At 45.8% G+C, this 13,714-nt stretch overlaps 1 protein-coding gene across 1 annotated transcript in view; it reads right to left on the reverse strand.

The window, feature by feature from the left end:
- abhd3 (abhydrolase domain containing 3, phospholipase) overlaps nt 1-13,714 on the reverse strand; it is a 163,290-nt gene that overhangs the window by 44,952 nt on the left and 104,624 nt on the right. Inside the window, exon 6 of the mRNA XM_070876030.1 lies at nt 8,752-8,925. Within this exon, the coding sequence (XP_070732131.1) occupies nt 8,752-8,925 (174 nt within the window). The remainder of the gene's footprint in view (nt 1-8,751; nt 8,926-13,714) is intronic.

The raw sequence follows: 13,714 nt of genomic DNA on the forward strand, positions 1-13,714 counted from the left end.
GCATTGAACCATTACTTGGGACGATCCATAATGGCAGCTTGTGAACCATACCATAATATGACACCTCGATTGCTGCAGTGCTGAGCACTGGTATGAGTTACTTAGTGTAACTACGCAACCTCGCATTGACTGGACTCAGCTTCGGTTTCGCAGCCTTAGTGTCCCACAGCTTGTCGAATGGCCTTTGGCTCATTATCGACTGGCTCGCACCCGTGTCCAGCTCCATTGATACAGGTACGCCATTCAGCTTCACATTAATGACTATTGGCTGGCTCTTGCTCAGGAATGAATACAGTCCATTCACTTCGTCCTTGGGTTGCGTATCCGGGCCATCACTGAACTGGTCCTCATCAACCATGTGGTGAGCCGCACTATGCTTGCTCCTTTGTGGACACATCCTGTGAAGGTGCCCCACTTTCGAACATCCATTGCATGAGTATTGTCTAAACCAACACTGATGAGGCCGATGATTGCCCCCACAAAGCCAACAGGTGAAATCTGGTTCGAACCAGTTGCCGGGCTCTGAGCAGCGGCAGGTTTCGCGTAAGCAGCTCTGCCCGAAGACGACGCCATCTTGTTTACATGCTTGCTGTGGGACTCTGACTCGTCGATGATATCTGCCTCAAATTATCATCCGTCATCATGCATGTCTGGGCAGTCGCGATGGCCTTTTTCAAATCCAGCATCTCTGCAGCCAACCGCTTCATGAGGATCGCATCATGGTTGATGCCTATCACGAAGACATCACGCAGCATGTCTTCCAGCATGTTCCCAAACTTACACGGCTCAACAAGACATCGCAGGTCAGCGACAAATCCCGACACGTCCTGGTCCTCAGCACGAACATGCGTGTAGAAACAGCAGCGTGATATAATGATCCCCTCTTTTGGCTTCAGATGGTTACCCACCAACGTACACAATTCCTCGTACTCTTTTTCCGCTGGACATACAGGCAAGAGAAGATTCTTCATGAGGCCATAAATTTTCGGACCACAAACGGTGAGGAGGACTGCCCTGCGCTTAACTGCGTAGGCCTCTGCCTCCATGCCGTTGGCCACAAAATACTGATCCAGGTGGTCGACAAAATCCGCCCAATCCTCGCCCTCCATGAATCTCTCCAGGATTCCAACAGTGCCCATTGTGCATGCGAAGGTTCTTAAATTACCTCGTCGTCAATTGTAATGACTCAAGAGTCTGGTTACTGTAAACTCACTCAGGTGCAACCTGATCCATCTTTATTCCAGCCCAAGAGTGCCAGCTTCACAAAGATACCCAGCTTATATACAGGTGAGCAAGCACACATGCCACATGCGTACAGCCCGATGACCTCCAACTGCGGCGCTCTCTGGTGTCTGGTGACCCCCAAGCATTAATACATAACAGTCTCCACCTCCATATCAGTGAACCTATTGGCTCTACTTGCACCTTACACCAGCCGTCCTTCCAGATTCCTTCCAATCTCTTTCCCCTCTCAGGGCCTGGCTGCAAACCCTGGCCTTTTTTCAACTGGCTCGTTAGAAACTCTTACCTGCATGCTGAATTTCTCAGTGGTGATAATGCTCAAATTAAGACAGCCATACCGCTGAAAAATCCACTTTGGAAGAGTTCATTAGCGCTGGAACCCATTTGTTCAATTTTGGAGCTGAATGTGGGGTGGCCCAGCACAATACAATTTCGGCGTTTCGGCGTTAATGGCCACAAAAAGGTGGGGGGAGCACTAGCTTTCCAGCAGTACTGAATTTCGGGCCCCTGGATTCTTACTCACACAAGTTCCTTTCTTTTGCAGGCCGGGAACATAAAAACTGACTGCAAAAGCTTCTACAGATATGTGAAGAGTAAAAGATTAGTGAAGCCAAACGTAGGTCCCTTGCAGTCAGATACAGGTGAATTTATAATGGGGAACAAAGAAATGGCAGACCAATTGAACAAAGGAAGACACAAATAACCTTCTGGAAGTACTGGGGACCGAGGGTCTAGTGAGAAGGAGGAACTGAAGGATATCCTTATTAGGCGGGAAATTGTGTTAGGGAAATTGATGGGATTGAAGGCCGATAAATCCCCGGAGCCTGATAGTCTGCATCCCAGAGTACTTAGGAAAGTGGCCCCAGAAATAGTGGATGCATTAGTGATCATTTTCCAACAGTCTATCGACTCTGGATCAGTTCTTATGAACTGGAGGGTAGCTAATGTAACACCACTTTTTAAAAAGGGAGGGAGAGAGAAAATGGGTAATCATAGATGGGTTAGCCTGACATCAGTAGTGGGGAAAATGTTGGATTCAATTATTAAAGATGAAATAACAGCGCATTTGGAAAGCAGTGACAGGATCGGTCCAAGTCAACATGGATTTATGAAAGGGAAATCATGCTTGCCAAATCTTCTGGAATTTTTTGAGGATGTAACTAGCAGAGTGGACAAGGGAGAACCAGTGGATGTGGTGTATTTGGACTTTCAAAAGGCTTTTGACAAGGTCCCACACAAGAGATTGGTGTGCAAAATTAAAGCACATGGTTTTTATGTTCCCGACCTGCAAAAGAAAGGAACTTGCATGAGTAAGAGTCCAGGGGGTAATGTACTGACGTGGATAGAGAACTGGTTGGTAGACAGAAAGCAGAGAGTCGGGATAAATGGGTCCTTTTCAGAATGGCAGGCAGTGACTAGTGGAGTGCCGCAGGGCTCAGTGCTGGGACCCCAGCTCTTTACAATATACATCAATGATTTGGATGAAGGAATCGAGTGTAATATCTCCAAGTTTGCAGATGACACTAAACTGGGTGGTGGTGTGAGCTGTGAGGGGGACGCTAAGAGACTGCAGGGTGACTTGGACAGGTTAGGTGAGTGGGCAAATGCATGGCAGATGCAGTATAATGTGGATAAATGTGAGGTTATCCACTTTGGGGGGCAAAAACATGAAGGCAGAATATTATCTGAATGGCGGTAGATTAGGAAAAGAGGAGGTGCAACGAGACCTGGGTGTCATGGTACATCAGTCATTGAAAGTTGGCATGCAGGTACAGCAGGCGGTGAAGAAGGCAAATGGTATATTGGCCTTCATAGCTAGGGGTTTTGAGTATAGGAGCAGGGAGGTCTTACTGCGGTTGTGCAGGGCCTTGGTGAGGCCTCACCTGGAATATTGTGTTCAGTTTTGGTCTCCTAATCTGAGGAAGGACGTTCTTGCTATTGAGGGAAGGTTCACCAGACTGATTCCCGGAATGGCTGGACTGACATATGAGGAGAGACTGGATCGACTGGGCCTTTATTCACTGGAGTTTAGAAGGATGAGAGGGGATCTCATAGAAACATATAAAATTCTGACGGGACTGGACAGGTTAGATGCAGGAAGAATGTTCCCGATGTTTGGGAAGTCCAGAAGCAGGGGACACAGTCTTAGGATAAGGGGTAAGCCATTTAGGACTGCGATGAGGAGAAACTTTTTCACTCAGAGAGTTGTTAACCTGTGGAATTCCCTACCGCAGAGAGTTGTAGATGCCAGTTCATTGGATATATTCAAGAGGGAGTTAGATGTGGCCTTTATGGCTAAAGGGATCAAGAGGTATGGAGAGAAAGCAGGAAAGAGGTACTGAGGTGAATGATCAGCCATGATCTTATTGAATGGTGGTGCCGGCTCGAAGGGCCGAATGGGCTACTCCTGCACCTATTTTCTATGTTTCTATGTTTCTAAGATGGCACATAATATGAGGGAGCAGCAGAGGACTGGCAGGGATAAACCTCAACTGTAGGAGCTGTCTGACCTGGAGGAGTGAGTGCTGTGGCTCATTGGCCCGCAGGTGGTGGGTGCCATGGCTGGTGGAGACATTGACCCCATTGGGGGCAACAGCAGTATCTTTATCCCGTCACACCAGAAGGCTTTATCACTTTCCAGCTGCCTTCCTTGCTTCATTCCTGGCTCCTGCCCTCACCTTAACGCAAATCACGTGCCATTTATGTTTTCAGATAATAAGCAAGCAGATGTACAGCCTGTACATGAGCCCCCCTTGACACTGAGGAGAGAGAAGAGGAGGAGGAGGAACCAAGCACTGCATCATTGCATCTCTCACCCGCAGGTACCACCAGGCACCACTGGCACTATGCGGTCCTTAGAGGTTAGCTTAGCAAAGGGGTCTGCATTGGGGCCTAGCGGGCTGCAGCAAGGTTAGCTCCCTGGAGGGAGTGTTTGTGCGCAAGTTCTGATGCACAACTCAAATGAGGATCTTGATGGGGAGGTATTCGCAAGAGGGGTGATGGCCATGTACTCCAACAGTACTGCAGAGAGCTCTGCGCACACCATGGAGCCCATCATTGCTGGTCTGCAGACGATGGAGAGACTGTGCAGAACCAGACTTCATACGTGTGTCATGGGCGATGTGGCAGTTTCCATTGCAGCACAGGCAGAAGTAATGCAATGTCTCAGAGTTGTAATGCAGACAATAGTTGGTGGCAGCAAGTCTCACCCGTGCACTGACTGCTGCCATCACCGCTGGGTCCACCATAGTCGACTGGGGATCTCAGTGACGCAACAGACCACCAATCTGTGCTCGAGCAGATTGGTGTAGATGCTAAGATGCTGCCCCAGGGGAGTGGCAGTGGATCAGTGGAGCAGGAACCTGCTGGCCTCAGGATGACAGCATTCATGCTCCCAACACTACCACTCTGCCATTGCCCTTGCTGCTACCTGGCAGCAAGCCAGCCCAGACTGCCACTGCCCAGCCTGAGGTGGTGCAGTCTGCAGCTGGGCCTTCCAGGCCCAGAGCTGGTCGAGGGCGTCCTGCATGGCCACCTCTAGTCTCTGGCCCTGACCCACAGCAGCCTTCCAACAGCCGTGCTGCAGCCATAGGGGACACACTACAGAGGAGCTGTAGAATAGTTAAACCATGTGCTAAGAGGGGATATAAGGAATTGCACAAGGGTGATTCTTAAATATAATTGTTGTTTATGATACTGTTAAATGTTATGAGATAAACTTTAATTGGAATGTTGCATCTTTGGTGGTGTCTCTCAATTCAGTTTTGGGGCTGTGGTATGGAAGGGGAAATGGATGTGCTGATGGGGACATGCAGGGAAAATCGGGAAGTGGGGTGGAATTACTGGAATCGAAGTCTGATGAGACGATTGTGGACTGTCCTTGCAGAATCGCGATTTGAGTGGCTGTCTCCTCCGTTGCTGGTGTTGCTGCTCCTGCTCCTCCTCGTCCTCTTCTTCATCATCATCCTTGTACTCCTCCTGCTCCTCCTCCTTTACAGGAGAAACTAATGGGACTGAAGGCAGATAAATCCCCAGGGCCTGATGATTTGCATCCCAGAGTACTAAAAGAGGAAGCCATGGAAATAGTGGATGCATTGGTTGTTCATCTTCCAAAATTCTATAGATTATAGAACAGTTCCTGCAGATTGGAGGGTGGCAAATGTAACCCCACTATTTAAAAAAGGGGAGAGAAAACAGGAACTACAGACTGGTTAGCCTGACATCAGGAGTAGGGAAAATGCTAGAGTCTATTATAAAGGATGTGTTAATGGCACACTTAGATAATATCAATGGGATTAAACAAAGTCAGCATGGATTTATGAAAGGAAAATCACATTTGACAAACTTACTGGAGTTTTTTGAGGATGTAACTGATAGAATAGATAAGGGAGAACCAGTGGATGTAGTGTATTTGGATTTTCAGAAGGCCTTTGATAAAGTCCCACATAAGAGGTTAGTATGTAAAATTAAAGCACATAGGATTGGGGGTAATGTATTGGCTTGGAAACAGAGAGTAGGAATAAACGGGTCTTTTTTGGGGTGGTGGGCAGTGACGAGTGTGGTACCACACGGATCAGTGCTTGGGCCCCAGCCATTCACAATATATATAAATGATTGGATGATGGAACCAAATGTAATATTTCCAAGTTTGCTGAAGGCACAAAACTAGATGGGATTGTGAGTTGTGAGGAGGATGCAAAGACGCTGCAAGGCGATTTAGATAGGTTGAGTGAGTGGGCAAACACATGGCAGATGCAGTATAATGTGGATAAATGTGAAGTTATCCACTTTTGTAGAAAAAACATAAGGACAAAGTATTATTTAAATGGTGATGGCTTGAGAAATGTCGATGTACAGAGGGACCTGGGTGTCCTTGTACACTAGTCATTGAAAGCAAACATGCAGGTGCAGCAAGCAGTTAGGAAGGCAAATGGTATGTTGACCTTCATTGCAAGAGGATTTGAGTACAGGAGCAAGGATGCCTTACTACAGTTATACAGGGCCTTAGTGAGACCGCACCTGGAGTATTGGGTGCAGTTTTGGTCTCCTTACCTAAGAAAGGATATACCTGCCACAGAGGGAGTGCAGCGAAGGTTCACCAGAACTGTCGTATGAGGAAAGATTGGGTCGACTAGGCCTGTATTCACTAGAGTTTAGAAGAATGAGACGGGATCTCATTGAAACGTATAAAATTCTGACTGGGTTGGATAGACTGGATGTGGGGAGGATTATTCCCCTGGCTGGGAAGTCTAAGACAAGGAGTCACAGTCTCAGGATATGGGGTAGGAAATTTAGGACAGAGATGAGGAGAAATTTTTTCACTCAGAGGGTGGAGTACCTGTGGAATACTCTACCACAGAAGGCTGTGGAGGCCAAGTCACTGAATATATTTAAGAGGGAGATAGATAGATTTCTAGAAACAAAGGGCATCAAGAGGTATGGGGAAAAAGCGTGAATATGGTGTTGAGATAGAAGATCAGCCATGATCATATTGAATGGTGTTGCAGACTCGAAGGGCCAAATGGTCTACTACTGCTCCTATTTTCTATGTTTCTATGTTTCCTCCTCCTCCTGAGGTGGTGGAGCTATGCCTGGTGGCAATGCCTGCACCCTCATTATAGCTACATTGTGCAGTATGCAGCAGATAACGACGAAAAGGGACACTCGCTCAGCTGAGTGCTGGAAGACTTCTCCCGAGCGGTCAAGGCAGCGGAACTATTGCTTGAGATCTCTGATGGTCTGCTCAATTATGTTCCCGGTGGCGGCATGGCTCTCATTATATGAGTGCTAGGCAGGAGTGTTGGGGTTGCGGAGGGGAGTCATGAGCCAGGTGGAGAGTGGATAGCCCTTGTCTTCGTGCAGCCTGCTGCGAACTTGATGTGGTGACTGGAACGGAGCTGGCACACCAGTCTGACGCAGGATGAATGCATTGTGGCTGCTGCCAGGATAGCATGTATTGATGGTGAGGTGTCTGCGTGTGTGGTCGCACACCAACTGCACATTCAGTGAGTGGTAGCCTTTGCGGTTACGGAATACCTCAGGATTGTGATGCAGTATCCGCAAAGTAATGTGGGTGCAGTCAATGGTGCCCACTATCCTGGCAAAGCCACATGCATGCTTCAACTGCTTCTCTCTGGTCATGGGGACAGAAATGTAATCCCTTTTCCTTCTGTACAAATCATCTGTGACCTCGCGGATGGAGCAGTGGACGGTAAACTGGGAGATGTTGGAGATGTCTCCTCTTGCACACTGGAAGGATCTGCTGGCGTGGAAATTGAGCGCGATGGTGACCTTGACTGCCACTGAGAGAGCCGTCCTCACCCTGGCCTGAGGCTTGAGGTCTGGTTGGAGGAGATGGCAGAGCTCTGTAATCACGTCCTTGCTGAAGCGCAGCCTTCGAACACACTGTTACTCAGTGAAATTGATGTAGAACGGTTGCTGGAATATCCTGGGAGGTCAAGGTCTCCTGTTGACAGTACTGTTAGGCCTCCTCCCTCCACATTTTTCTGTCCTCCTCCCTGCCTTTCGCTCTGCCTAAGTTGCCTCCGACGGTGAGTTTGGAGCAGGAGGTCGAGTGCCAATACAGCCCACATTGAACAATATAAATGTTGTCGTTTCAAATCTGCCCTCAATGAAAGACAGGAATGTTTAACAGCCAGAACACTCCTTCAACTGAAAACCACTGAAATCTGTCAAAATGCCTGTCTGCCTTTGTGGAAGTAAGCTGGCCGACGACATTTTTTTCCAAAGATGGTGCTTTTAAGTAGAGCTCTTCCAGCCGGCTCCCACTGAAACTCAACAGCTGAAGCCGTCATTGTCAGCGGCAGGTGGGAAGGCAAGGCGTGCGACTGAATTTAGCATCCAGGGCGGTAACGGGGTGCAGCCGAGCAGGGCGCTATCTGTTAGCGCCGCCTCAAAGCCCCAACTTAATTTAGCGGAAGGTGCCCGGGTGAAAACTCATTTGCGCCCTGTTACGCACCCCCCTACGGGCGCTAACTGGAGGTGCAAAGTACCCCAATTTCGCCCCCATTAACTGGTTAACACTTCCGGCAAAATAGGGGAGAGCAGGATTTGGTGCAGATACATTAAACTACATTATTAAACTATATAATTAAAATACATTAAACTTTCATATTGCCAACAGTAATTTCTACCCTTTGGCCCTTAAGGTGTTAATAAACTACTGTCCAGCAGAAAGGATGCCACATCATCATATCATATGCCCTCTTGGTTTAATTGATGAATTAAAATATGAAAATGGCTGTTCTACTTTTAGACTGGAGAAAAGTACCTCTTGAACAGAACCCCTGTGTAACTCAGCAATAACAATCACCCAGAACATCAGGCTTGTATCTAATTTTAACAGTCCTCCATGGCATTATTTTAATTTTAATATTTGACTATATAATTATAGCAAAAAAAGAAAACCCTCTCCAATACTGATTATAGGAAATGCCACTGTTATCAGTCACTGTGATACCAAGCCCTCCCTACTCCTCAGATACCAACCTGTAGATGGAAGCTTGTAGACAATTGGTTAAGTAGTAATTAAACAATATCCAGTTAAGTGGTTTTTCAAGGGAAGCCGTGCACTCAAATACATCCCAGCCAATGGAGAAGACTACCGCTGCCTTCAGTGGGGTCTGCTGACCAGTCTTACCCAGGTAATTCAACAGGAGCATTCTGTATCAGGCACGAAATGAAGATGTGCTTATTAAGTTGGCTTAACAATTCATTATTGTGTTACCTAAGCTTTAAATAATACATTGGATTCCTATTTGAATTAAGTTAGAACAGAAAAAACGACTTGTTTCAGATGTCCTTTCTTGCCAATGTACTGGTGTGCTATGACATGGATTGGTAGGAGTCAGATTCTTCACCAAAATACTTCACATGATGAGTTCTCAAACTCCTCTAAAAGCATTTCATGAGTCACTTTCCCTGATTTGAGGGAAAATCAGAGGATGAGGCAACACCAGCTGACTTTGTAAATATCTTAGTAGCTATTGAGAGTGGTGTTAATAGAAGCCTGGGAACAGATTGTGCATCTGTGTTTCCCCCACCTCCCAACAAGGGGATGGTGTATGTATGAGGGTGTTGGGGTATGGAGACTTACTGACATTTCCAAGATACAATAACACACTAAAAGTTGTTGCATATAATTCGATAAACATGCAACATCGCTTACTATATCAGAAATGTCTGAGCCAGGAACAGAAGCATATGTGTCCCAGTTGCATATATTTGCACATGGATTTTATTGTAGGCTACATTTAAACTGGAAAGTAAATGGGAAGATGGCAACTTTAGTTCTCCATTACACTTTAAAGCTGTCTGTTCTCTGGTATAAATCAGGGGGCCAAAAATGGAAAATGGATGGGAGTTTTATTCTGCTAGCTTTCTGCTGGCTTTGTGCTGTGTCTTAGGTTCTGGGATAGAGCCAGTGATAACAGAAGCTCCCCATCAACGACGTGAGAGTTTTAATTTAATATTCATCCGAGAGGGACATGCTGCATGCCATTTCCTAATAGTCGCCATTTCTAATGGATGCCCATGTTAAATGATAGTTCAACAACAACTTGCATTTATATCGCATCTTTAATGCAGTAAAACATCCCAAGGTGTTTCACAGGAGTGTTCACAGATAAAATGTGACACCGAGCCACATCAGGAGCTATTAGGACAGGTGACCAAAAGCTTGGTCAAAGAGATAGGTTTTAAGGAGTGTCATAAAGGAGGACAGAGCGAGGTTTAGGGAGGGAATTCCAGTGAATGAGCCTAGTTCAGTGTTGCTAGGAAATCAACTGTGGTGCTACCTGATTTATATGGCAAAAATAAGTTAATTTGAGAATTGGGGCTATTGTGTTAAAGTTCCATCTCAGATCCACACTCTCATTTATTGAGGCTTTCCTGTTGGTGTGAAGCTTCAATAGCAGTGAGTGTGGGCTGGAGAATTGGGGCTACAATGTTAGAACCCTAACTCTGACCCACACTCATCTATTGAGGCTCCACACAAGCACTCGAGTCTTGCAAAATTATCACTTGTGTATATAAGACTTTCACTGATTAATTAACAAACAACCACAAAAAACCCACAACTGATATTGATCAGAATAGGAATCATGTGACCCGGTGGTGCAATTGTGCTTATGATGTCACTTAATTAGGAGATCTCTTTAATCTATGCGATTTCTTGGCATAATTTTCATTTGCCACTTTTTCTCCCAATATATATTCATTGTCTGTTATCAGATACAGTGTAGAAAAAAGCAGAGGCCTAGAAAATGGATCGCATCCCAAATGGGGTGTGATCCTGGTGTAGGAAATTGGTCCACCGGCCTCATTTGTTTATTATTGGCAAGCTGCAGGCACCAGTCATGGCCCTAGAGACACAAAGATCATAAGGAGAGTCCAGGTTGGGGGGTGTGGGGAGAGGGGGCTGTTGGAGGACAGGAGGGCGGGGGAGGAGAGAACTATTGGTAAGGATGGAACAGCGGCCTGCAAATTTAAAGTGGCGCCAGTAGTTGCCTTACCACCATAAGGTAAGTAAATAAATGAAAACTTACCTTTCTGATGGCAGCAACCCCCTAAGGACCACTGATTTCACTGCCAAGCACCTTAGAATACTGATCACAGCATACACGGCACATGGGGGTGTCTCAAACAGGGGTTTGGCCCTCTATGTGCATATGCAAAGGGCCTAAAACCTTTTTCAGGCACGCACACTGATCACCTATACAGGAGCCTTTACCAATACGGCAGGTGGTGCAGAATGAGCGTGTGTATGCTGTCCACCATATCAGACCCATAGGCGCCCATTTTACATCTATAAAACTACTGCACTGTAATCCAATATCTAGCATCAAAAACAAGCTGAAATGACAATTCAACACTTGACAACAAATCACAGCAGGTCTGATTAATTTTACGGCAATGACAGAATTTCATTTATTGCTGACAGATGAGATCAATGGTCTCTGGTAACTTCAGTCAGCGCCTGCCAATTGATCGGCTCCTGCCCCGGCCTATAATAACCTCACATAAGATTTTTTTCCCTTGCTGGACTTGAACAATGTGAAATCTAGGATTAAGTTAAATGTGAGTGAGCATCTTGGGAGTAGTAACCATAAATGATGTGATTTAAATGTCCTAATAGAAAGGAAAAGAGATGGTACAAAAACAAGACCACCATATAGAACAGATTTTAGAAAGATGAGAAGTGGGAAGAGAAATTGGCACATTTGTAGGTCCAAGAATAGGATGTTTTTAAAAAGGAGATTGCAAAACTGTGAAATGAATATATACCATATCACTAAAAAAAAAGACTACTTCATTTCAAGGTGAATCAAGAGGTAAGAAAAGTTAAAATTGAAGAAGATTGGAAAACTGCAAATGTAACGCCCATATTTAAAAAAGGAGGCAGACAAAAAGCAGGAAACTATAGACCAGTTAGCCTAACATCTGTGGTTGGGAAAATGTTGGAGTCCATTATTAAACAAGCAGTAGTAGGACATTTGGATAAGCAAAATTTGGTCAGGCAGAGCCACCCCTTATGAAGGGGAAGTCATGTTTGACAAATTTGCTGGAATTCTTTGAGGATGTAATGAACAGGGTGGATAAAGGGGAACCAGTGGATGTGGTGTATTTGAACTTCCAGAAGGCATTTGACAAGGTGCCACATAAAAGGTTACTGCACAAGATAAAAGTTTACGGGGTTGGGGTTAATATATTAGCATGGATAGAGGATTGGCTAACTAACAGAGAACAGAGAGTTGGGATAAATGGTTCATTCTCTGGTTGCCAACCAGTAATTAGTGAGGTGCCGCAGGGATCAATGCTGGGGCCCCAACTATTTACAATTTATATTAATGACTTGGAAGAAGGGACTGAGTGTAAAGTAGCCAAGTTTGCTGACGATACAAAGATGGGAGGAAAAGCAATGTGTGAGGAGGACACAAAAAATCTGCAAAAGGACATAGACAGGCTAAGTGAGTGGGCAAAAATTTGGCAGATGGAGTATAATTCCCTGGATGGCAGGACTGACATATGAAGAAAGACGGGATCGGCTAGGCTTATACTCATTTAGAAGAATGAGAGGGGATCCTCATACAAAAATATAAAATTATGATGGGACTGGACAGGTTAGATGCAGGAAGAATGTTCCTGATGTTGGGGAAGTCCAGAACCAGGGGTTACAGTCTAAGGGTAAGGGGTAAGCCATATAGGACTGAGATGAAGAGAAACCTTTTCACCCAGTGAGTGGTGAACCTGTGGAATTTTCTACCACAGAAAGTTGTTGAGTCCAGTTTGTTGAATATATTCAAGAGAGAGTTAGATGTGGCCCTTACGGCTAACATAGAAAATAGGTGCAGGAGTAGGCCATTCGGCCCTTCGAGCCTGCACCACCATTCAATAAGATCATGGCTGATCATTCCCTCAGTACCCCTTTCCTGCTTTCTCTCCATACCCTTTGATCCCCTTAGCCGTAAGGGCCATATCTAACTCCCTCTTGAATATATCTAATGAACTGACATCAACAACTCTGCGGCAGGGAATTCCACAGGTTAACAACTCTCTGAGTGAAGAAGTTTCTCCTCATCTCAGTCCTAAAATGCCTACCCCTTATCCTAAGACTGTGTCCCCTGGTTCTGGACCTCCCCAACATCAGGAACATTGTACCCGCATTTAACCTGTCCCGTCCCGTCAGAATCTTGTATGTTTCGATGAGATCCCCTCTCATCCTTCTAAACTCCAATGTGTAAAGGCCCAGTTGATCCAGTCTCTCCTCATATGTCAGTCCTGACACCTCAGCAATCAGTCTGGTGAACCTTCGCTGTACTCCCTCAATAACAAGAACGTTCTTCCTCAGATTAGGAGACCAAAACTGAACACAATATTCCAGGTGAGGCCTCACCAAGGCCCTGTACAACTGCAGTAAGACCTCCCTGCTCCTATACTCAAATCCCCTAGCTATGAAGGCCGACTTGCCATTTGCCTTCTTCACCACCTGCTGTACTTGTATGCCAACTTTCAATGACTGATGAACCATGACACCCAGGTCTTGTTGCACCTCCCCTTTTCCTAATCTGCCGCCATTCAGATAATATTCTGTCTTTGCGTTTTTGCTCCCAAAGTGGATAACCTCACATTTATCCACATTATACTGCATCTGCCATGCATTTGCCCACTCACCTAACCTATCCAAGTCACCCTGCAGCCTCTTAGCGTCCCCCTCACAGCTCACACCGCCACCCAGTTTAGTGTCATCTGCAAACTTGGAAATATTACATTCAATTCCTTCATCTAAATCATTGATGTATATTGTAAAGAGCTGGGGTCCGGTCCCAGCACTGAGCCTTGCGGCACTCCATCAGTCACTGCCCGCCATTCTGAAAAGGACCTGTTTATCCCAACTCTCTGCTTCCTGTCTGCCAACCAGTTCTCTATCCACGTTAGTATATTACCCCCAACA

Source organism: Pristiophorus japonicus, chromosome 1 (assembly GCF_044704955.1).
Source record: "Pristiophorus japonicus isolate sPriJap1 chromosome 1, sPriJap1.hap1, whole genome shotgun sequence".
Classification (NCBI taxonomy): Eukaryota; Metazoa; Chordata; class Chondrichthyes; family Pristiophoridae; genus Pristiophorus; species Pristiophorus japonicus.